This window comes from Chaetura pelagica, unplaced genomic scaffold, assembly GCF_000747805.2.
Source record: "Chaetura pelagica isolate M959 unplaced genomic scaffold, ChaPel_1.0 scaffold207, whole genome shotgun sequence".
NCBI classification, from domain to species: Eukaryota; Metazoa; Chordata; class Aves; order Apodiformes; family Apodidae; genus Chaetura; species Chaetura pelagica.
In genome coordinates, this window is record NW_009953929.1 from 89,017 (window position 1) to 113,231 (window position 24,215).

At 40.0% G+C, this 24,215-nt stretch overlaps 1 protein-coding gene across 1 annotated transcript in view; it reads left to right on the plus strand.

The window, feature by feature from the left end:
* The first annotated feature begins 8,260 nt into the window (after positions 1–8,260).
* The window catches only part of PXYLP1 (2-phosphoxylose phosphatase 1), a 34,113-nt gene continuing 18,158 nt past the window's right edge, over positions 8,261–24,215 (plus strand). The window contains exon 1 of the mRNA XM_010001605.1: positions 8,261–8,339. Within this exon, the coding sequence (XP_009999907.1) occupies positions 8,261–8,339 (79 nt within the window). The remainder of the gene's footprint in view (positions 8,340–24,215) is intronic.

Consider the following 24,215-nt stretch of genomic DNA (forward strand, 5'->3'; position numbering starts at 1 on the left):
GCCATGAATTCTGTTTTTTTTACAGAGGGGAACGGTTTGTGATCCAAAGTTATGCAAAGACTGTTTAAAGCTTTGTAATTTGACAGATTTTGTTATAGACTGGATTTTATTGATAGACTTAATACAACACTGAAGGTTCTCTGTGGTTTGGAAGGAAGTAGTCTGTGCTATATCGTAGTCTGTTCAAAATGCAGCTTCTAATTCAAAACCACATCCATCTTTAGAGTATCTTCTGCACTCTGAGAGACCTCACAGCAGTGGCAGACCTGTGGGTTTCTTCCTCTTGAGTGAATCAGTCTTTCTCACTCTTCATTTTAGCAAACTAAAATGCATAGGGTGCCTAGTGAAGGAGCCTTTTTTTTCCCCTTTTTTTTTTTATTCGTTTGAGCAGGTTTGCAGCAGGTGTAGTATAAAATGAGTAGCCCTGTTAGATTGGGATGAAGGAAAGGTTTGGGAAGGGAACTGCAGGAGAAACTGATTCTTTGAAATGTTGCAAAAAATGCACATGGCAGCAGTATGTCCTTGTTTTTAATGCTATTAGTAGAATTTCTGTGAGGCTTTTTTTTGTATGTAAGTGCAGGGACATGTTCTAAAATATTTTATGTATAGCAGGAAATCAATCTGCAGCAAATATGTTCTATATAAACCATGTCCTCAAAGCAGTGGTCACAGGCAGACTAGTGCGTGACCTAGAAAATGTGAAGTTTTACATTTACATGCAGTTTCTCTGTATTGTCAGATGGAAAACAAAAAAATTTGTTAAAAATACTCCTTTTTTTTTTTCAATTTTTTGTTTGCTGCAGAAGAGGATGCACCATTACAACTTAAAAAATAATAGCAGAGGTATAAATTGATTGTAACGAGCTGTAGTGAGGGTTTGTTTGAGCTTAGCACCTGATCTCAAACTCCAAAGCAGGAGAACTCAGTGGACATCTGCTCTAGTGTGTTTGCATTCCCATGCTTTGGTGGCTTGCTTGGTAGGGTACTGGTTTATAGACAAACCCAGGAAGATAACCCAGGTGCATCGTGTGGTATCACACCATCCATTGCCTTTCTTTCTCTGGATGCATCCTACAAATCCAATCCTATGGGTGCAAAGAGCAACAGTAAAATTAAAACTTGGGTCATATTTAGTGCTTGAAAGCAGTGACACAAATTAAAATTTAAAAACTCTTTGCTGATCAGAAGAGATGAAGACCCCTTTCCTGTTTGTGCACCTACAGCCTTTTTTTGTTTTGTTTTTTTGATGAATAACCAAGGAAAGGGAACACACAGTGTGTGTTATGTAGAACTGGTATAGGGATATGTTGTATGTATGAAATATATAAGGTTTGGGGGGTATTTCTTATGTTGTGGTGCTTGTTTGGGGGATTTAAAAAAAAATAAAAATAAATACAGAGGTACTCAAATAGTTAAGATAATCCAAATCCTACTAGGAGGGGTAAGAAAGTATTCATTTGGGTTGGTGGGTCACTTTGTAAAAGTGATTAGAGTGAAGAGACAGTTTGCAGTGGTTAATGGCAGAATAAGTATCCTGTTTTCCTCTGGAAAACAGCAACAGGGGGAAGAGAAACGGAGCACCTATTGCAATGAAAGAAAAGCTTCTGTGTAGGTGGTGGCAAGCAGGATCAACCTGTCACCTGTCATGTGGAACCCAGAAGCCTTGTAGAAGGGTAGACCTTCCTAACTGGATAAGTGGGTACACAGGCAGTTGAGTGCCAACTTACATCTCCAGTGAGGGACTGGAGTTTGCAGGGTGCTGTGGGTGCTGTGTGGAGCCTTACCTGTGTTTTCCCTTAATGAGGAGCAGACTTCAGCAGAAGATGTTCTTGGCTCTGAGCCCCCTGGAGTGAAGTGATACAACAGAGCATCACTGACTAAACAAGTATGACCAAATGTTCTAAGCAAAAGTGAGAGAATGTATGAGCTGGAAAGCATGAATTTTGGTGGTGGCCATCACTTTGTCCTTTGATCCAAAGAGATGTCTAAATCTGGCAGAAAGTAGAACTTAAAGGAAACTACAGACAGGTTGCAATAAACATTCCATAATTGTTTGTATGTGCAATCCTACTTTTCTCTGTTTACTTTCATAGCTAATTTGGACTCTCCTAAGTTCCTCCAGGCAGTGACACATCATCTCAGTGTCAGGGCTGATGGAAACACTTGGTGGTCTTTATAAGTAGTCTAGTGAATCTGGTAGGAGAAAAAATGCCCCTGCCAGCAGAAGGCTGTAGAGCCTGGGCAAGCTGTCTCCAAGTTGAATATCTAAAGGGGAGGGAAAGGAGACTAAATTTGAAATGGTTTTATTTCTTTTTAAGGGAAGGATGTGCAGGACATAGAAATTATATTTTAATTGCAGCTGTTCAGAACTCTGATACGTAGTGATAATTTTAAGAATAGCAGAGAGAGTGGACAAGGACAGTTGCATCATGAGTGGAGAAGGACAAGGGAATTAGATGTTTACAGTACCTTATATTTTGGCACTATAGTTTCCTTCATATATGATTTAGTTAATGCATTTAATTTTTTAAATTAATACTAGTGCTAGGAACTATTGCTTATGTAGAAGTAACTGCACTACTCATACCGTTTAGTGGATACATGTCAAAATTATTTTCCTTGGCCTTAAAACATACTGTTTTGCTGTTCATGTGTTTTTAAGTTTTTAAATGTTGCTGCGTAAAAATGAGAAGTTTCCAGGTCACAATGGTGATATTTCTTTAAAAAATTGTTGGAATTGTCAGAAGCATTTTTAAGTGTTTGTTGTTCGTGGTCACAGTACAGGTAAGGTAAGCTCATACGTCTAAATAATACTCTGTGGAAGACTGAAGAAGATAAAAGAATCACACAATCATATTTTTAACAGTTCCTACACTTTTAAAATTATCTTTGTTCAAGAAAGTGTGGGCATAATTTAATCAGAAAGCTCACATATGTCTAAGGAAATTCCAGAAGCCAGTAACATTGCTGATTAGGTTTTATTTATTTTTTTTCAGTAATGAATTGGTTTTACTTTTTTAGAAATACAGCTTTTTATGCCACATTATATGACCTATTTCTCGTAAGTCCTTTAAAAAAAATGGAATGCTTGGTTACTTTCTGATGGGAAAGTGAAGAATTATGATTAACAACATTGCAGATGCAAGCTTTGGTACTTCATGATGCTGTGCAAAATGCAACTTCTTTGTTTCAGGAATCATTTGTCCAGTTTAAGTTGCTGATGTTACAGCTGTAGGGGTTTTGTGAGGGTTTCCTCAATGTGCCCATTACAAGCTTGAGTAACTAACCAGGTCATGCTGACCAGAGAATTGGTTCTGCTCAATGTTCCTGTTTTCTCTCTGTTCTGGTGCTGGCATAGTTCTAGTTGATTTGCTCCTAACCGCAAGATCCCAACCACTACTTTTCATTCCATCAGGGAAAAAAAGCAAATCCTTTGAAGGACCAAAAGAAAAAAAAAAAAGGTTTCACTTGTGCCACATGCTGACACAACAATTTTCTGCAATTTCCATTTCAAGAGTATGAGGCTCTTCAGCTGTCTGAGAATGTCTGGATCTTGGACTTGTGGGTGTTAGATGGGAAAGGTGCTGCCTGCTCATCTGCTGCCAAGTGGCTGGGGAATAATTGATGGAACAGCATGAGTTAAAGTGAAAGCAAAGGCAGAAGTTTTCATTATAATTGTATCAGGAGCTGTCATCTTTGTTTCAGATGCCTTCAAAACAGGTTTTGTTAGAAAATAAGCCTGCAGGTGTAGATGAAAGATAAAAGATGCATCACAAAGCAATTACAACTGTAAACTTTTCTGTAGTGTACAGACATCAGACTAGTAGCAGGTCTCAGTGTTCTGTGACTTTCTAAAACTACCCATGAATGTTACTTCAAATCAACCTCACACTGTAGGATTTTTCCTCTTCCTCCACAGCTCTGGAGGCTTGCTATAAAATATACCTTGGTCTGGTTTTGGCATATGGTTAGGTACAGACTTAATGCTGTTTTCTTCCTTTTTGGGGAAGGTCCCCATTGCTCTTTGCTGTTTCATTGTGACTGCTTCACTTGCTTGTATTTCAGTAGACGATGTCATTTTGATGTACCACATCAGATAAATGCAGTAATTTTATTGAGGCAGACTTTGAAGAGTACTATTGATTATTTATGGAGACATGCTCTTTTAATGAAGTAAATTCATTTAAGCTGCCATACTGAGTAAGTGTCATGTTGTGCTTACGCTTCATGCTAGATAGTAGGTTTGTATTCTAGATGGATATGGGTGATTTAGAGGATGTAACAGGATCAGTCAATTGGCACAGAAGTTTGGCAGTGGTGGTTTAGTGCCATGTCTAACCTCACAAGTGCTTTGAAAGCATTGGCATCAAGTTATTTTCAGGGCCTGACTTAAATAATAAAAAGAAACAGTGTAGCTAGTCAACCCAGCAAAACATGTCGTCTTTACATTTGGCACAGGAGAAGGGGATGCTGGGGGAAGGTTCCATGTGCAGAAGCAGCAGCAGGTCAGTCATGCCAGCTGGTCTGCTGTGGGAGCTACGTGCTCAGCCTGGGCTCTTGGCAGACGGGCCTCTCTCCCAGCATTCCTACCTAGTTACTAACTTTTCCAGGGAAATGGCCTAAAACAGACAATGTGACTTGACTAAATTTTTCCAAGAGCCTAGCAGAGGCTTGGCTATTTTCCTGACTCCCTGGTCTGGCCTCCAAGCCTAAGGACTGTTTTTACCCTTGTGTGAGCATGCAGCAGCCCAGTAGCTTAGCTTACACTGGCACTGTCTGGTGAGGTTAGGTAAGAGCTGAGAGTACTGCAAGTGCTGTGAGTCATTCTGGCATGTTCAGATGAGTTGAGACTTTTGGATCATGGCTAAAAGAAAAAGATAAACTCTGCAGGTAGGTAGGTATGCTGCAAAAGGTGGCTCAGAAGTAGCCTTTTAATTATCTGCATTTGGATATTGGATGCTTTGCTAATGACTGCCCTTCAGAATCTCTAAATTGCTTATGTGTGTCACATTTGTAATTGTTGCCAAAATAAGTTTGGGGTTTTGTAGGTGGTCTTTATAGAGTCCTGCATTCATAGAAACATGAATCATAGAATTATTTAGGTTGGAGAAGACCTTTAAGATCATCAAGTCCAACTGTTAAACCAGCACTGCCAAGGCCACCACTTAACCATGTCCCTCAGCACATCTGCACAGCTTTTAAATACCTCCAGGGATGGTGGCTCCACCACTTCCCTGGGCAGCCTCTGCCAGTATCTGACAACCTTTTTGGTCAAGAAACTTTTCCTAATATCCAATCTAAAACCCTTCTGGCACAACTTGAGGCCATTTCAGCCTTGAGGGAAAGACCTGTTTCAGAGATGAGCATAAATACCTGCTTTTCTGGCACACCTCAGAAGCTGCTGCTGGAACGCTGCTGTTCTGCCTCTTCTGCAGCTCCGTGGTGCTTACCTTTGAAAGCAGTACCTACTTATCTCCAAAGCAAAGGACGAAAGCCCTTACGTAGCAACTAGTGAGGTGGTGATGTCAGTTGTTGATAGAACTGACCTTTGAGCACAGAGTGCTTACAGCCTGGAGCTGGCTGGGCTGGGCATGACCTGCCCAGAGTAAAGAGATGAAGATCAATATTCTCTAAATGTCACGTTAGCAGCAGAGTCTGCGACGCTGCAGCATCTTGCTGTGTGGTGCTGTGTTCTGATGACCCAAAACATGTTTTGCTGTGAGGGTTTTTAGTGATCCGTCTGCATATAAAAATAGTTCAGTGGGTGCTCACAGTGCTTGCTGTGCGGTCTTCTCGTAGTGTGTGCTGGCCAAGTGCTGCCTTTCCCTGGGAGTACCTGCTGAGGTACCTCCAAGGAGCAGAGGCTTCAGTACCGGGTCTTACAAACTGTCACCTGATTCCTGGCAGCTTGGTATCAAGTAGGCGCCGAAGACAGTACTGACAGGTTCTTAACAGCTATTCAACAGGAGAACTTGTGAGTTGTACCACAACTTCTAATTTGTTAGCAGGCCAAAGTATACGTAAAATGTTCATAATTTCTTGAATGTTGCATTTAACACTAAATGTTTTAAAACTTCTAATCTTTTAATTAAGGTTTAAAGCTAGTTAAGCTCTTTCTTTAAAACCTTTTGCTCCTATGAGTTGTGGATGATCTCCTCTTTTTTCCAATCTGGTAATTTTTCCTTTCTTTGCCAACTTTTTTTATGCAGCAACAGTATTAATGAGTGCAGACTGTGTGCAGGACCTCTTGTTCCTGAGAGGTTTTTAATAGATTTTACCTTCTCCTCCCTCCAAAGTATAATTTTGCTTTTTCCTGTGGTTCCCCTTCTGTTCTTCCATCTGTTTGGTTTAGCTGCTTTGTTCACTACTGGTGTTTTGTATACACTAATCCTGACACCTTCTACCCTTGCCAGCTTGGTTTAGTTTCAGTGGTTCAGCTCAGATCAATTTCTGCACAACTTTCACTGAGATGTTCCAGGATGAACTATGATTTTGGGAATCTGAGACTCTTAAAATCGTTCCTTTTCTCTCTCCCTTAAAAAAAAATAAGTACTGCATGCACATGCCATTTATGGTGCTATTGGCATTTGGGAAAAATCCTGTAATAGCTACGGTTTCTTCTGAGAATCTCCAGTCCTTTCCATTTTTCCACAGATTCCTAATGCTGTAAAGGTAGCTCTCCAAGTAGAGTGAGATGGAAAGACCTCAGTCCTGCAAAATCTACATGCACTTGCTGCAAGCTCCACTGCCTTAGTTTCTGAAAGAGCACCAGATATGCTCAGGGTTCCCATTGCCTCATACTATGGAAGTCACCTTGGGCCAGTTCATAGACCCCACAACTCTTCTTAAGACCAACCACAAAAGATAAAACAAGAAATTAAGTGATTCATGAGATGTTTTCAATTACTAATAAGAAAATCAATTGAGGAAAAAAAAATATCTTAATTTTCAGATTGTGATTTTACTTGGTTTATCACTGCTCAGACAGAGATTAAATCTGGCTAAGACACTTTTTAAGGTGCAGAAGGATTTTTATAGACAGATACGTATTTATTACATGCAGTTGTGAGCTTTTCATTCTCAGAAGCACGAGAGATCTCTTTCTGTGAGCAAATAAGTGCTGGGCCAAAAAGAAATATCAGTGGGGAAAAATGTTATTTGCATGTTTGAATGTGTTGTCATAAACAGAGCTCAGTTCAAAGGATCTGGGAATTTCAGAAGATTTCTTTCAAGAGTACCCAATTTCCTGCAACACGCTGTCAGTGTTACAAAAGGCTTCTCTTGCACATAGGAGCAGCTGGTTGTTTAAACAAAAAAAAGTGTGTGTGTGTGCGAACAAGCCCCCACCCCTTATATATAGCTATTTGCCAGTGGAGAAAGGACATCAGTGAAAACAGGGCACTTCAGCAAATTCTGTGTGCTTCAGGATGTCATTTTGCAAGGAGAAGTGTGCATTTTACTAACAGTGCATATTTCTTGTTTAGGTATTTTCAGGAGGGGGTTGGGGTTTTTTTTGTCTTTGACAAACACTTTTGCAATTAGTTACTTGAGTTTAGAAGTTGTATTAAATACTCTTGATTGTTCTGATCCTTATCAAAACAGTTGTTTAAAATGTTACACAGAATTATTCCAGGTGTTAATCTTAAGTAAATACACTTTTCCACTCTCTGCATAGTGGTTTTGGTAATTTTTCTTACTCTTTGCTCTCTTAAATAAAGATGTTGAACTTTGTGTCAGTGAAAGTGCCATCAGTTTAGAGAAACTAATTTTTTACCCGTGTTTAAAAGCCTGTATCTGTGCCTTTTTAACATGTTACGGGATTATTTTGTTTCAAAGGATGATTTACCAAATTGCTCTTGAGAGCTCTTAAGTAATAATAATTTTGTGATTTGATTTGCTTTGCACTGAGGCAAAAGACTTTTGTTAAAGAACTGTTGACCGTGTTATGACATGAGCATTAACCCTGTGTTAGCAGGAGAAAACTTAATTTTATGGGAATTGGCATTTTTTTTTAACCACTCGAAAGCTCTGTCTTGTGAAAATAGTTGTCTTGAGGACAACTATTGATACTGTTGTTTCTAATTTAGTTGCCTTGTGCTTGCCTTTCAGACATAATTATACTTTCAAAAGGATAACTGAGTTTTCTTTGCTGTAGCTGGTGCTTCCACAACTGAAATATGTTTTTAATGTTTTTGTTTTTTTTGCAGTAACCATTGATATATGAAGATGAAACCATGAAGAGAAAGCAGAACGAATAATAATGCTTTTCCGAAACCGTTTTCTGTTCTTGCTGGCTTTGGCAGCCTTATTAGCCTTTTTGAGCCTTAGTCTGCAATTCTGTAAGTGTCCTCCCCTTTTGTTTTCTATATATAGTGGTCTCGAGGTGTATTTAAAAATAGTCATGCTTACATGTTGTGTAAGCATTCCTTCTGTGTTTAAATATTGGTTGGCTTAAATAAATGTAAGAATAAAAATAGTTTTGTGTGCTGAATAGGAATCTGTACAATCTAGAGACTTTTGAAATGAAAAGTCATCTCAGAAAAAAAATAATTCTTAATTTTGTAGTGCAATTAAATGATTGAATGTGATCAATCCTTCCGTGAAAGTAGACAAAACACCTCTAAGTAAAAACTGCTGCAATTCCTGTTTTATATTGCATCAGACCAGAAGGGATCAGGAAAACTGCTTTGAGAGGATTGTGTTGGAACTTCTTATTTGCTCCCTCACATTAGGGAACTTGAGACAGTTGAATTGGCTCATCACAAGTGGCTGGTTTGTTTGAGAAAAGATCAATTATGTTGTGCTTCAGAGCAACTAATCATGGGTCAGTCCAGAGGGCCATTCGCTGATGACTAAGCAGGAAGATGGTGCTAAATATACATTAGTGTGTGTTGACAAATGAGCGTTGTGCTAATTTGCCAATTTAGCACCGTACTAGTACATGGGAAGGTAATTAGTCGCTGCTAGAAGGCAAGGAGAAAGGCATCAGTGTAGTACAGGATGGCAGCCTTTGGTGGTTTGGTCTTGTTTAATGTAGCAGTGTGGCCCTCTCTGTTTTGTTTGGGGTTTTTTTTGCCTAGTGGAAAAAACCCAAACAAACCCCAAAACGGTTAGTTTAGATTTACAGTGTGTCTTTTGCTTATGATGGACAACTTAAAAACAAACAAACAAAAAAAAGGATGAGGGGAAGAGAAAAAAGAACTTGTGGGTTTATGTTATTTTTTGTGTATTTAAACTCATCTGTGTGTCACAGGTGGACCTGTGTCTCCATCATGCCAGGGGCTCTCATGGCAGCTTGTTTTGCCAGTCAGGCTCTTTATGGCTCTGCCCTTGGTGTTATGTGGTTGTTATGAATTGTGTATAGAGTAAAGGTCCTAGAGGAACTTCTGCTGAAATATGAAACCAATTTGTTAACAAAAATTAGCTTTAATTAGAGATACATGCATATAGGAGAGTAGATCATAGTTCACCAGAAGAGGATGATATTTTCCACTTAATTAGAAGATAACATTTGTGCAAGAGGAATTCCAGGAGATCAAGATGTTGGAGGGGTTCTTTAAAAAGCACTTGAGCTACAGCAAACAGCATCATGAAACTTAGTGCCAGTACTGAAGGACATATAGAAAGTTTTACATAATGAGAACTGCAATACAGGCTTGCAGCAACGAAGTAGTTTAAGATGTACAGGTAGCCCAATATTTTAACTTCTACTAGCTTCAGCTTATAGGGAAATTACCTCCAACTCAGAACAAAGACAATTTCCAAAGCAAAGATAAAACTCTCTGCTTCTGTCACTGTAATGTTCTGGAAACCAGCTGGAGTTTGCAGAATTTAAAAACTAACCCCAAGTCTTAAAGCCAAAATTGATTTTTCCCCTCCAACAGGAAAACAACCTGCTACCCCTGAAATTATGTTTTGTTTTCAAGTGGTTGATGAGCTGCTTTCAAATTAAACATAGCTGTTAATTTTTTTTCCTGACTAGTTTGGTGTTAAACTAAGAAAACACTTAATTCTTAACTATAGCTTTAAATGAAATGGGCATGCAAATATTTAAGAAATACCTGTAATGCAATGTTAATGTCAGTGTAGTTTCAGCACTGTTTTAGAGCAGGATGTTTGGTCAGTGTCCAGGGCTAAAACAAATACATTAATTTGCTGTTTTGATTAAAGTGGACCAAGTACTAACACATGGTGACCTGCAAGCTGACTCAATAAGGCAATAAGGTGTCCAGCTCCACAGGACATAGACACCACATATTTAGTAGATCTGTGTTTAATATTTGCTTCCTATTGCCGCGTTGAAGGTTCTTTTCTTGCACTGAAGCTGTTCCTCTTAACACATGGCGTATTTCAGAGGCATACATCCCTTAGAATTTCATTCTCACTGTTCCACAGAGCTGTGGTAATGTAGTTTTGTTCATGTATAAAGCTCTCTTCTGAATGCAATATGCTTGTTTTATTCTTTTTATTCAGAATGGAAAATTTGGTTTCCAAATTTTGATCCCTTTTGAGCTGCCTAGAGGAAAGATGTGGTCATACTGATGTATACTAATTGAGCTCTGGGTTCAGTTCTGGGCCCCTCACTACAAGAAGGATGCCCAGAGGAGGGCAACAAAGCTGGTGAAGGGACTGGAGGACAAGTCTTATGAGAAAAGGCTGAGGGAACTGGGATTGTTAAGCCTGGAGAAAAGGAGGCTGAGGGGAGGCCTCGTTGCTCTCTACAACTGCCTGAAAGGAGGTTGTAGCAGGGTGGGGGCCAGTCTCTTCTCCCAAGTTGCAAGAGGAAACAGTCTCAAGTTGTGTCAGGAGAGGTTTAGATTAGATATTAGGAAAAATTTCTTCACCGAAAGGGTTGTCAGGCCCTGGAACTGCTGCTCAGGGAAGTGGTAGAGTCACCATCCCTGGAGGGATTTAAAAGATGTGTAGATTGTGGTGCTGAGGGACATGGTTTAGTGGTGGACTTGGCAGTGCTGATTTAACAATTGGACTTTGTCATCTTAAAGGTCTTTTTCAACCTAAATGAGTCTATGATTCTATAGTTTGTGTCAGATTATGGAATAAAAATGAGAGTTTATACATTCAGGCTCAGGAAAAAACACAAGCCACAGATTGTTTTGTTTTGTTTGAAGGGAGTTACCTCCTGAGGCATTTGGAGTGGAAATGGATGTTTTATCCTCTTTTGAGATTGTCATTGTCTGTTTGCAAGCAGCACACAGCTTTGTGGAGGAGGACTGATAATTTTAAAACACACTACTGCTTTTCTAAGCAGTGAATGTTGAAAATGTCTCTTCCTTTCTGTGCTAAATGTTTTTAGAAAAGTGAAACAGTAACATTAAATGAATAATTGCACAAATGGTATATATCTTTCTTTTCTAAACTTCTACTCTCTGGCAGAGCATTGCTCCTATAAATGCTTGATTATTTTTATTATTTTTTTTTTTACTCTCTCTTGTCCACATAGAACTGTGGTGATTTGAAGCCAGACATGGGAGTTGTAGCTGATTCTGGAGACAAAGGAGTAGTGAAATCCAAGTTGAGCCTGGTTTTTCTGTAGGTTCTGACTCAGTATTAAAAACAACCCACACTGGGATGGCTGACAAGATTACACTGTCCTGTGAAGGTGCAGGAGGGTTTTGTTTGATAATTTTTTTCCAAACGTGCAAAATTACACCTATAAATACATGTGTACTTTTTTTTGTTTTTTTTTTTACTCTCTCTTGTCCACATAGAACTGTGGTGATTTGAAGCCAGACATGGGAGTTGTAGCTGATTCTGGAGCCAAAGGAGTAGTGAAATCCAAGTTGAGCCTGGTTTTTCTGTAGGTTCTGACTCAGTATTAAAAACAACCCACACTGGGATGGCTGACAAGATTACACTGTCCTGTGAAGGTGCAGGAGTTGCTGGCAGCATTTGGCTGACCAGTCAACATAATTTGATGCTGTTTTACTTTAATAGACTGTGCAGTGAAGGGTCTGGGACTGCATTAGGAACAGTGACTTCTGAAGCCAGGAAGAAGTGGAGATGATGTGTGTCATGTCAGCAGTCCTCATGTGTGTTCTTCTTTGTAAGACCAAGTCCCCAGGCAATTGTTTCAGAACTAACAGTTGCCACATCTTGGGTTTAGACGCAAGGAGAGAAATGCTGGGGAAAACAACCAGTATTCACCTCAGGGTCTTCAGAATTGGTAGGCTGGGGATGGACCCAGGAATGATAGGAAACTTTGTGTCCTGTTTTGATGCTTGTTCTTGGTCCCTTTCTCTTCTGTTGTGGTTTCTGAGTTCGGATCTAAACTTGTCTGCTTTCCTGTGTTGTTTTTTTTCCTCAAGGCTGGTGCTTTATATTGGTACTAACCCTGTTTAATTTGGAGGGTAAATAATTGAGAAAACTTCCTTTGAAGTCTTTCTTGACAGCAGACAGCTCTGAGTGCTCCAAATATTCTGTCCCACCAGTGGTAACAGTGGATGAATGTGGACTGGTTGACAAGGATCACTTACCAGAGGACACTTCCCTCTGCCTTGAGTCTGCAGTGCCAGGACAGCAGAGGGACAGAGGGCAGCTCTCTGAAGCAGTCACTTCACATTTGTCAAATGTTGTGTGCTGGATTGGCTCACTGGATCAAATGCCAGCTCAATCTTCTTTGTTTCCTTATCGTGAGAAGAGGGTGACATATAAGCAGACTGCACTTTGTCAAAACAGTTGGAGAAAGGACTTCCTTTTGACTGTAATAGTGATTCTTCAAGGTGGTATCATTGCTGTGGATCCTGTAAGACACCTTCCTTCCTGCTGCCAGAGGCCTCTGTCATGTAGGTTTTCGGCAGTGGGAGACTTGAGCAGTTTTGCTCTTTATGCCCTTATACCGGAGCAAAAGGCCCAGGGTCTGAGTATGGTGTTCTTATGTGCTGCTTCCCACTGCATCAGGTGCCAGGCTTGTCTGCCTGGCACACTAGCTAGTATTACACTTGCAGCAGTAGGGTAAGGGAAGTTCAACCAGTCATACTATTTTCAAGCTGTAGGTTTTTATTTACATAATGCCTCAGGTTTTGTTTCTGAACGTATCTGGTGGATGATAGGAGAATCAGATTTGAGATGTGTTTGAAAGCTTATTAAAATACTCCAAAATCTATTAACAGTTTTGCCAGGGTTATTTACCATTTCTAGTAGGCAGATAGAAGACTTTAAAAAAAGTTTCTATACTTGATGGAAATGTACAATTCTTAAGAATTCCAGACATCTTTTATATAATTGTGTGTCCTGGACTTTGAAGCAAAAGACTGGGAGCCAGATGTGTTCTCAAATTCAGTTTGGCTTTTAATAAATTGTACAGTGTGAAACCTGGACCAGATCAGCAATAGAGAGAAACTGTGCTGAATAGCAAATGCCTCTGAGTTTCGTACATGTTTTAATTTCTAAATAGTGTAGAAAAATGACATTGTTAAAAGTTAAAACTTAGAAATATTCCACTGCTGGCTGAAACCATACTGTGATCTCTTGGGTGGATAATGAAAGCCATGAGAGATTTTGTTTGGGAAACCCATTAGACAGAGTGATTGGTTAACTTCCAAACCAAATAAGGCTGGCAGCTTAAGGTTTTATTGGGAATTGTAATTTTTTCCCCTCTTATGTTGGGGGCCAGGCCTATGGAAAAGAGTGGAGAAGTATTTTCCTTATGTATTTATCATTCCACGTTTTTATTTTCCCTCTTAGTTTGTGTAAGTGATCGTGGTTCCAAAAGGTTTTAAAACCTAAGTACTAGAGACAAAAGGAGACCTGGTTTAGATAGACTTTTAAGTTAAACTGTTCTAAAATGCAATAACCTTATTTTTATCTTAAAAGACTTCAGTGGTTTTATTTTTTGGAAAAAAAAACTGCAGAATGGAAAAATGACCTGTGGGCTATATTTTTGCACTGTAAATATTATCTGTAATGCTGTTGACTACAATTGAGTAGTTTACCTCTGCACAAACAGAGTGAATACAAGTTAGAATACTTTGTTCTTTTTTCCTGGAGGAAAAGGCTGCAGTGGTTGAGGTTGTGCTCCCCACTCCGTGCTGTGTAGAATGCCCAGAGCAGTGCAAAGGGCTTGGAAATGCAGTGGCTGGGGGAGTTCCTGCAGTACAGAGATGGAAGATGGCAGTGCAGCTGGATTCAAGTGTGTTGTAAGACATGTGTCACAATCCAGCTGTGGTCCTGCAGCCTCACACTAAGGGAGAATGCATAATTTAGGATGCTGTCAATGTTAATTATATTGGTTAACCCTTAGGTCAGTTCAGGAGCAGGAGGTTGCAAATATGCCTGAAGAGCGTATTTACTGGGCAAGCACAGGCTTTCCAGTCTGTTAGAACATCTGTGACTGATGGCAGAAGCCTGAAGGTGGGTCTCGGTGAGATAGTTCAGCTGTTTATCTTTGGATTACCTTGAATAAATCAAGCTGTAAGGCAGTTTCAAAGCTAGCTGATAAGATGCAATATGTAATCTCTGTGAAGTTTATTTGATGTTGACTATGGATTTTATTTTTTAATTGAATACGTAAATATATTTTTTTCAAGGAAAATAAATACCTTTGTTTTACTTTGGTTTCTATTTTTGTTTCCACTTAGTGAAAGCTTAAGCAAAGTAACAGTTAATAGAAGAGTACTAGAGCTAAAATGGGAAAGCAACTCTTTCCTAACTGTATAACCCTGTGGCAGGCATAAATTAGAGACTGTTCTTGAGAGCCTGCCTGTTTCAGGCACTTGGAGAATCACAAAGTCCTGGCTCTCAGGCGAATCCTGCATTTGTAGCTTCTCTTCTGGCATGGTTTGTTTCCCTAAATATTTGGGTATTTTGGTCAGTGTCTTAGGCCTGTGTTTTGATAAAAAAAAAATTGTGGTATCTGCCTCTGCTTTTTAGGATGCTGACAGCTACCCTGGCAGAATGCTGGTTCCTGTGTGAGGTGTGGGGAGTGTTTTTTCTTTTAAATTCTTTATCTGCCTCGATGGTTCAGTCTTGGTTATCAGTCTTTCAGCATGTCTAGAGATGATCTTTGGCTAATAATTTCCCTTTACTTTCTGTCATCTTGTTTTTTGCGCTGGAGGTTTTGGTTTTACGGATGAGTCATAGGAAACAGAAATCAGGATTCTCCACTAGGAAAAGTAGAGTTTTATTTTATTGGCTAGAGTGCTGCAGGCAGCTCTTACTTTGTGAGGACTGTGTGGACACCATATGAAATCCCACCAGGCTATTGCCTGTCAGAGGCAATTGCTGCATGACCCTTCTGGGGTTGTGTTCTGCTGCTGGGCATTGAGGGCAGGAAAAGGGGTGGGTGCCCGTGCCAGGATTTGCAGGTGGGAGCCTGGGGAGCATGTCTGTTCATCCTTTCCATAGGCAAAGCAAGATGTGTTTCCTCAGCTTCTGAAGCTGTAGCTGTGCCACTGCAGAGCTGCCATTGTCCCCCTGTCTGCACCCCGAAACAGGATGGGGTTGTGAGGTGCCAGAGGGATGCCAACAGGGTATGCAAAGTCTCTGGGAAAAAAAGGGGTGAGCTGGATTTTTCCAGAACTTAATTTCTGAAGGAGAAGGGGAGAAAAACCCAAGGTATTAAGTAAAAAGATAAGCTTCCCCCTGATTCTGGATAGAATATGTATCCTTACCATCTCTCTAAGGTGAATTCCTTCCATGTTTTATTGCTTCTTACCAACAAACAGCAGCTACCCACATTTAATATTTTAAGAATATAATTTCTTCAGTGGAAAAAAAATAGTGTTGGATTTCACTGATTTATGCAACTTAACTGTATTTAAAAAGCCACAGCTTCAGAATTCTTAATGCAGAGAGCCTGGGTTTGTCATGTGTTACCAGGATACAAAATTAAAAGGAGATCAGATATCTCCCTTCCTGAAATTTGTCTTCAAGCTTGTAAATGTGGCATGTTTTCCATGAATGATGAGTGTCTCTGGGATTTTTGAAAGTACTAATTTAATCTGAATTAAAGATTAAAGAGAAAACCCACTCAGAAATAATATATCCAAGGGTTTGTACACTTTAGTATTGAATGAAGAAAAATAACTATAAATATATAGATTTTTTTCTAAAGATGCTTTTTATGTTGTAACTGTAGACTTAAGTTTTTTGTGGATCTCAAAAGTGGTGGCACAGTGTACTGATCTGTGGAAGTGGAGGAGGCTTTTGGGGGAACTAGCAGAAGACGGTTGTGCAGCATGTTCTGGTGACTCTCAATTTTTTTGTAGGTTTTTTTCACTGTCTCTTCAGCCACTGAAGTCCCTTTACAGTCCTCTGAGCTTGTTTATGTTGTATTAGTATAATATTAATTCAGTACTGGTGTTTTTTTGCAGCCATTGCTTAGGGCTGTCTGGCATTGCAGTTGCAGACAATTGAAGATATACTACACAGGACACATAGCTCACATTTTCTGTAGAGCTTTAAGAAATGCTCTGATTACTATTTTTTTTAATATGGAGTATACATCTTGTTCCTATGCCACTTCTTGTTCCTCATTTTTTTTTTTTCTTTTTTTCTTTCTACAAGCCAGTAGTTGCTTGTCTTTTTATATCAAATGAATCTTTCTCAGAAACAGGCAGTTTGTACTTTAATGTGCACCAACTTGATGATGGCCAATTTCAGTTAAGACATGGGACAGTGAAGAAATTTGGAAAATTTTTTTAAGAGTTGCTTAGTCATAACTGAGCTTTAGTCTGTCTGCTGTCATTCTAAGGTTTAGGTGGTTTTAGCCAACATGTAACTTTTAAAACATTTCTAGTTGACTGGACAATGCCTTGAGTGACCTGTTTGGAGCCAGTCCTGCTCTGGTTGCAGGGTGGGAGCAGATGAGCTGCAGAGGTCCTTTCCAGCCAAAATGGTTAGTTTCTTCTGTGAAATACTTACTTATTAGCAGGTTCTTTTCTTGCTGTTGTTTAAAACTTCAGGAGTGTTGCCTTGACTCAAGAAAAGCTGATATATCTGGTTCTCTGCTCTTCCTTTTTCATAGCTCCCTAATCCCTGGTTGGACAGCCTTACAGACACCTGCAGATCTGTTTTGAATTGGCTTCTCTATCTTTTAAAGCCAGAAGAATGGTTCCCAGGCTTTTTCCATAGGTTAGTTTTATACTGACCTGTGCTCTGGTTTAACACATGTAACTTTATTTTTAAATGTTGAAATTCACCTTATTTTGTTTGTAGAGATAGTAAAGAGAGAGTTTTGTTTGCACTGTGCAGCTGTCAACATTCTTTTATCAGTGTTAAATTTGATTTGGTGATTTGGGTTTAGTCCAAGCAGGTGAAGTCTGGATGGTATAAGCCCTCAGTTCTCACCAGAATATAGCCCTGCTGGCCAGGATCACCTGGGAGAGGTGCTTTGGCCAGCTCTGGTCTTTGCTCACCTGAAGGCAAAGCAGCAACAGCAGCAGTTGCCTGTGCCTGATTCTGCTTCTCTCTTCTGCCTCCCTTGCTGGGCTTCCCTGTCCTGGCTTTGATTCTCATCCCTGAAGGCTTTTTCTTTTCCACGTGCAGTTTCTCAGTTACTCATCCCCTTGCTAAAGGCTGCTTTCCTTTGTACCTTCAGTTTTTTCATGTTTCACTGCATAGATGATGGCATCAAAACAAAACTTGGACATCTTGAGCTAAACAAATAAAGACAGCCTTTTCACCCCGCTTTGTTTTAGTGCAAGCCTTTTGTTAGTCTTCATCTTAACCAGTTTCCAGATAATTCACAGTAAGTTCACACTGTATTAGCTTTATATCCGTTTTACTTTACTTTTATCACAGCTTTTAGCACAATGCTATCTATTAATTGCAAACGGATTCCACATTGTTTGCTGTCCTTTGTTTGAGATTTGTGTTCTGTGTTTTCATCAATGTTGTGACCTAAATCTTTTTGCTTTATCTTAAATAAGAGTAATTTCTATTCCTGCAGTAACTTGTCTTATAAATTTTCAAAGCTTACTCACAGAGAGAAAAGCAATGTTTGCACATAATAAATGGCATTGTGGTTTATTTGTTAATGAGATAAGGTCTAAGTAGTTTGTATTTAAAAGGCTGAGGCTTTTGTGGACTTGATGCAGTGAAATATAAAGCTTTGGAAGTGTTCTCCATTTATGTTTTTTGTGAGATGACTGGATTAAAATAGCTGCAAACTGTAGATACATGGTCTCATTTTTGGTTTGCCAACTTGTGTGCATTCATACTGGATTAAGACAAGAAGTAAAATTCACTGTCTTCCTCTAAGCTGGTTTATATCAAGTGTCCTAAAGATGCCAATAATTCTCTGATCCAGAGAGCACTTTTAATTTCTGAGATTAATGACTATGTCTGTCATTACAGACTTCCCTGGCAGAGTAGAGCCTATTAAATAGGTTGTTTTGGGGTTTGCTGCTAACAAATCCATGGCAGATTTGTGTCCTGGTGTTGACAAGGACAAACAAGTGAGCTGGCTTGGCTTGGGGAAGCAGCAGCATATGGTGTTGAGATCAGTTGCCTGAGCAGGTCAGCTCATGGATAGCAAACAGTTGGGATTAGATGTGAAACAGAAAGGTGCTAATTTAATGCAGTAGTTAAAATATTGATTTGAATGTGTAAGGCTTTTTATCCTGGAAGGACACTGATGTAGGGAAGTGCCAGATGTCTGTGGATTGCTTTGATGACATTAACATATTAAACAGTTTGCATCCTGTGCCCTTGCAGAGGCTGTGACTGAACAGCAGACGTGGAGAGTTTTCCTGCCTTTTGGGTGGCTCTTCGAGAGCTCTTTAGGGAAAGTGGGGTGACTGACCCAGGTGTGCAGGCACAGAGATGCTGCTGAGAAGTGCAGAAAGCAGCTCTGTTGAGAGGTGACAGAAACATGAAAAGCTACTTTTAGCCATGAGCAGATGTACAGAATTTACTGCAGCCCAAGAAGCCACTGACTTGGTGGGCTGAAGCCAGGCTTGTGAAGGTGCAGTGGGCAAAGCAGAATTGTGCTTTTAAGTCCTTGTATTCCTTTCTTTTACCTATGTATTTTGAGATTTCTGTTTCAATAGCTGGATGTTCTAATACATGCCCTAATAAAAGTTGGCTTGAGTTTCAAAAGTCATTTGTAGTAGTTTGGGATGCTGTCTAAGGAGGGCCCTAAAGAAATGAGGCAATGATATGCTTGAAGCTCTAGAGGACTGTACACGCCCATCATTTTGTCTTTTAAAGGGGGGAAAAAGCCGTTTAACTAGGATGACAGGAAACAACTGTGTTTACTTCCTATGTATCCCTTTGAGGAGCCAGAGCTTAGTAGCAAGAGTTAGTGAATTCCTTAAGGAATGAGCGAGGGGGAGCAGCATGTTTCACAGCAGAGAGCCCATGTCAAAGATATAAAGTGTTAGGGACGGATTGCCAGGCAACAGCACAGGAGCAACTGTTGAACTGTCTTGAACTCTATGGTATGGGGCATATTTTTCTATCATTCTCAGCTGCTGTAGATGAAAAGATTGCAGAGGACAGAGGATTTGTAGTCTGTGTTCCTGAGAAAATACTTTTTGCTGTATTTTCTTCCGCTATGTTGAACACTTAGTGTACTTGGCCTCTGTGTTCAGTTCACATGTGAAATCTGCCAAGCATTTATTTTTCAGCCATGATGTAATCACTGCTGCACAGCTTCCCACTCCAGTACTTGTGAGAGCCAAATATTATATAGGACAAAAAGAAGAAACTAAGGTCACCACCCACAGACAGATTTTGGTGGTAGCATTCAGTATATTGTGTCCTGCAGCTTCCTTTTCATGTCGACCTTTATTTTGAGACAATACTATAGAAATAGGAAGAGCTGCTCACAGTTTCTGAACACAGCTGATAAAAGCTGTTTTGAAAATCTGTTCAGGACAATTCAGCTGAATTAGTTTATTTACCAGTTGCTGAGTTCTGTAGGCAGAAGCAGGACAGAGCTTTAAAATTTTACTGTAAGGCTCATGACTCTTTGATAAGTAACAATGGTTGGATCTGCTGTATTTACAGAATTAATGCTTTCAGGCCATACATAAACTATATGTATACACTTAAGCCTTGTTTGGTAGCCTTCAGGACACTGATGTGATACAAAGACACCTCACAGACTGATGAGACGTGGCAGCTCTGGAGATACTTTGCTTGGAATGACCTTGTTGATGCCATCATGGTGCAGTTTATGTAACTGTGAATCCTGACAGCCCATGGTAGGCAAGGAACCAACAGAAGTGCTTCATTGCAAGTAGAAGTGGGACTATTTTTGTGTTTTGTCACTAAATAACAGGGAGCACAAGCAATATCTGACATGAGTGATGTGTTTAAAGAGCAGGAAATCTGTCCGCTTGTCTCCAGGTTTAGTAGGGACCCTGCCCCCTACAAATTGACTGGAGGGCCAAGCAGTGAGGTTATTAGCGAGAAGTTGGTAAGAGAAAGCATTATTATACACATATTTATACTTTAAAGGAAGGAATGCATTTAATTGATGGAAATGTAAATATTTTCCATGTTAAACAATGTAGGGTTTCAATGTAGTAGGAATATACAATAAAATGTGGAAAGTAGTTTTTCAGTTTGGGAGGAGAAGTGGAAAATGACTGTCTTCTCTAGAACCTGAAAAGGCCTAACTTGCAGTCAGCATTGCTGTGTTACTGCTGTCAGCCTGAAAATACTGGAAGCTGCTTAAGCAATGCCATATGCCCCTCTGAATTGTAAATTGACAAACAACTGCGGGGGAGAACCCTAAAACTATATAAGGCTCTTTTCAGAGCCACATCTGGATTTAATAAATGCAGGCACCCATTGTATAATTTCGAGTCTGATTGAATTTGATCTCAAAAATATAACACTACAAGGACTGCCATGTTGTGCTTTGGTGCAAAAAAGATTTTCTTAATGTACTTACTTTCCTTGTTTAAGTCAGACTGGGATCCTGTAAAAAAAAAAAATCAGCAAAGCATGCAGCTAATGCAGCTGGACATAAGAAACGTTCTCAGAAATCCTGGCATGAGCTGTTTAAAGATGGTGGAGCTACCATGCGTGGTGGTTGGGTGTAATTCTTCTATTTATTTTTGAACATGAACACACAGACAAAGGAATCTGGCCTTTCCCCCCTGAGTCTGAGAAGGAATAACTCGCTTATCCCTAGGACCCTCTCTTGGAAAGGGGTGGGAGGCTTGGCTGTTTCTGACCAAGTCTCTGAAAAACAGCTGAGAAAGCAGCCAATTGACAGTAGTTTTCAGTTGTCCATATGGAGATTTGCATCTCTGGTGGAAAACTTGAGGAATCTGAAAACCAAGGAGGCTGGAAAGTCAGCTGGTGTTAGACTGCAGATTAGGCTTTGGGTTGCATATCATGCAGTAGAATTATGTCAGTATTGAATTAGTCAAGTTCAGATGCACTTACAGATTGTGTCTATGATCATACTGTGATTGTTCCAGGCAGAAAGAAGGGTTTGTCTTGTGAAAGCTGTAACTGGGGCACATCTATACACCTCCAGCTTGTTCAACGGAAGTTTGCCTTGCATTTGTGCATGGCAGGAGGCCACTGTGAAGTCTTTTTTCTCCTTATAGCCTAGTATAAACAAGGTTGCTTAAGAACACTCACATTTAAAAAAGGAAATAAATCACTTTAGAGCCCACACTCATTACCCCACAATCAGATCTGACTTACACCAAGTTAGTTATACCAACTATGGTAGTTGTAAAAACTGTGTCATGCAGCCTGTGTGACAGGGGTCTGAGCTTCCCAGCCTGCAGTGGGGACTGCCCAATGCTGAAGAACAATGGAGGTGATGCTGAAGTTCTCTATTTGGCCATGAAAAAACAGTATCTGCTTATACTAAATCTTAATTCAAATTTCCCATGAGTATTTTTCCAGTTGGAGGAGGGTGGTTTCTTACTTTGCCTGCTCTGCTCTCATCCCCACCATGTTTGGGGTTGAGGACTGGCTGTGGTTGGTTCTCCAGGTGGAGGAAGGGCAGCAAGGGCACTGGTGCTTCAGGCTCTGTGATTATTAGGTTAATCCTTGGTAGATTTAAGTTATGGTTGGATTTTATGATCTTAAAGGTCCTTTCCAGGCAGAACAATTCTGTGATTCCATGACTGGGCCTGCAAAACTAAAAGGGGAAATCCATCTCTTGTCTTTATTAAATCATAAGAAATAATTTGGAAAGGAAATGGAACTATAAATTCTGTATCAGCACTTTGAAACAGAGGATGTAGTTTAAGGAACACAGGAAATAAAAGCATGGCACTAAATAACACAAATTTTAAATCAGTGCTTTTCTCTTACTGACCCAGGTAATGCAATTTACCCTACAAGCATCAGTGTGTCAAAATGGAAAAAAAGACCCTAACTTTGTCAATTTCATTGACATCTCTTGCCAAGTTGATGTTTGTGTGTAAGAATTCAAAATAGTATGTTCTGTTCCACAAGTCTGCTGCAGCATTCCTCATTGTCTTAAAAAGTAACTGATGTTTTTGCTGTAGGAGGGGAGATGTCTGTGTTTACCTGAGAGAATCAGTAGAGCTGTGCTACTGGGCTTTACCTTCTGATGTCAAAACACTGCAATGAAGGCTACTACAGGAATCTGGGGTTCTGCAGAATGAAGTGCATGTTTCAAGGCTGCCATAGGACCTGAAACATCAGGTTCTGCTGGCAGTAGGATTGTGCTGTAAATTAACAGACACCTTCGAAGTCCACTAAATTACTGTGATCTCTCTTACAGAAAGAAGCACAGCAGCAGCAATTCAGAAACCAAGTAGGTTTGTGTGTCTGGGCACTCCTTGGTCTGTAACTCGCCAATAGTTGTGAATGTTTGGAAATTCTGGGAAACTAAAAAGAAGGAATCTTCCTTTGCTACCATTTGACTGCTCAGTGAATACTGTGAGGTTAAAAAATTCCTGCCATCTTCTGTAATGAGGTTGATAAATCTGTATTTGGGTCAACCATATCAGACCTTTGGTTTGATGGCATTTTTAAGTGTATCAGAAGGGAAGTGCTTACTTCTGCTGCCCAGCTACAGATGCAATCTGAAAGCTGAACCTACGTGACCTAGAAACACATGCAATTGAAAGGTTGAAGTATTGTGGGGAAATTACACTCCAAGGAACCCTCTTTAGCTTGTCAGGGATTTGTCAAGGCAGAGCTTTTTGTTGTTGCTGTTCCAGGCTAAATTTAGGTGTGTTCCCCCCCAGCTCCCAGCTGTTCTGTTACCCACCTTCCTCATAGCTGCCTTCACTCTTTTTTCCTTCGGAGTGGTGTTCAGTGGAGTTACCAGCATTGTGGGAAGAAAACCTTGAAGCTTGGAGCCTGCTCTACAGTAGAAACAGCAGCAGTTGCATAGAATTCTGTGGAGAATACCCCTGTGTTTCTGGGGCCCTCTGCTCCTGAACAGGCAGAAGATACAGCACATGTGGAGAAAATGGAAGGGCAAATGCTCAGGGAAGCAGGGATGTGGTCAAAGAAGTAAGCTCAGGCGTTAAGGGACACACTTCAGGGATACCGAGGACTCACTTTTTCATGAGTTCAGTGTGGATGTATTTGATATAGATATGAGATGTGGCATCAGGTTCTGTAGGGCAAGTGGTTTGATTTGAAATAAAAATTACTAGAGGTTTTCTTTTAATTAAACTGTACATTCTTAAATTGAAAAGTGAAAATGGAAGGCAAATGTAAAAGTTTAGTATCTTTATATTTTATATAAGTATAAAATCCAAAGCTTAGAAGCTTATATACACAGGCTTACAGAGCCTTTTTCAAGTTTTTTGTTCTTGTTTTTCTTAATAGTTCTTAATAGTTTGACCAGTGTGAAGCTAATGAGCTTTTTTTGTTTGTGTGATTACTCAGCATTCAAACTGAGCACATTAGTGATTGTGGCATTGTGCATTATGGATGAAGGCCCTCATTGTTAGTCTAGATCTTACCTTTGAGACTTACAAAGCCTTTATTTAGCTGTATTTAGCTGTACAAAAGAAGAAAATGAGAAAAGTGAATTGTGTGTCACTCAGGCGTCTTTGAACTTCATTCGTGTCCAAATATGGATTTGTAGTCCCATGCAGAGCTCTGAGTGACCCTAGGCAGGGGCTCCTCAGGCGGGAGTGCAGGGTGACAGGGCTCCAGCCCAGGGCCTCCATTCCAGATAGGCAGTGTCGTCTTTCCATCTTGCACTACCTGCTCTTCAGCCCTTGTGCGCCTTATCTACTTTTCCCAGTTTGTTTTTCTTTCTGCACACATCTTCACCTTCCCCCCCCCCC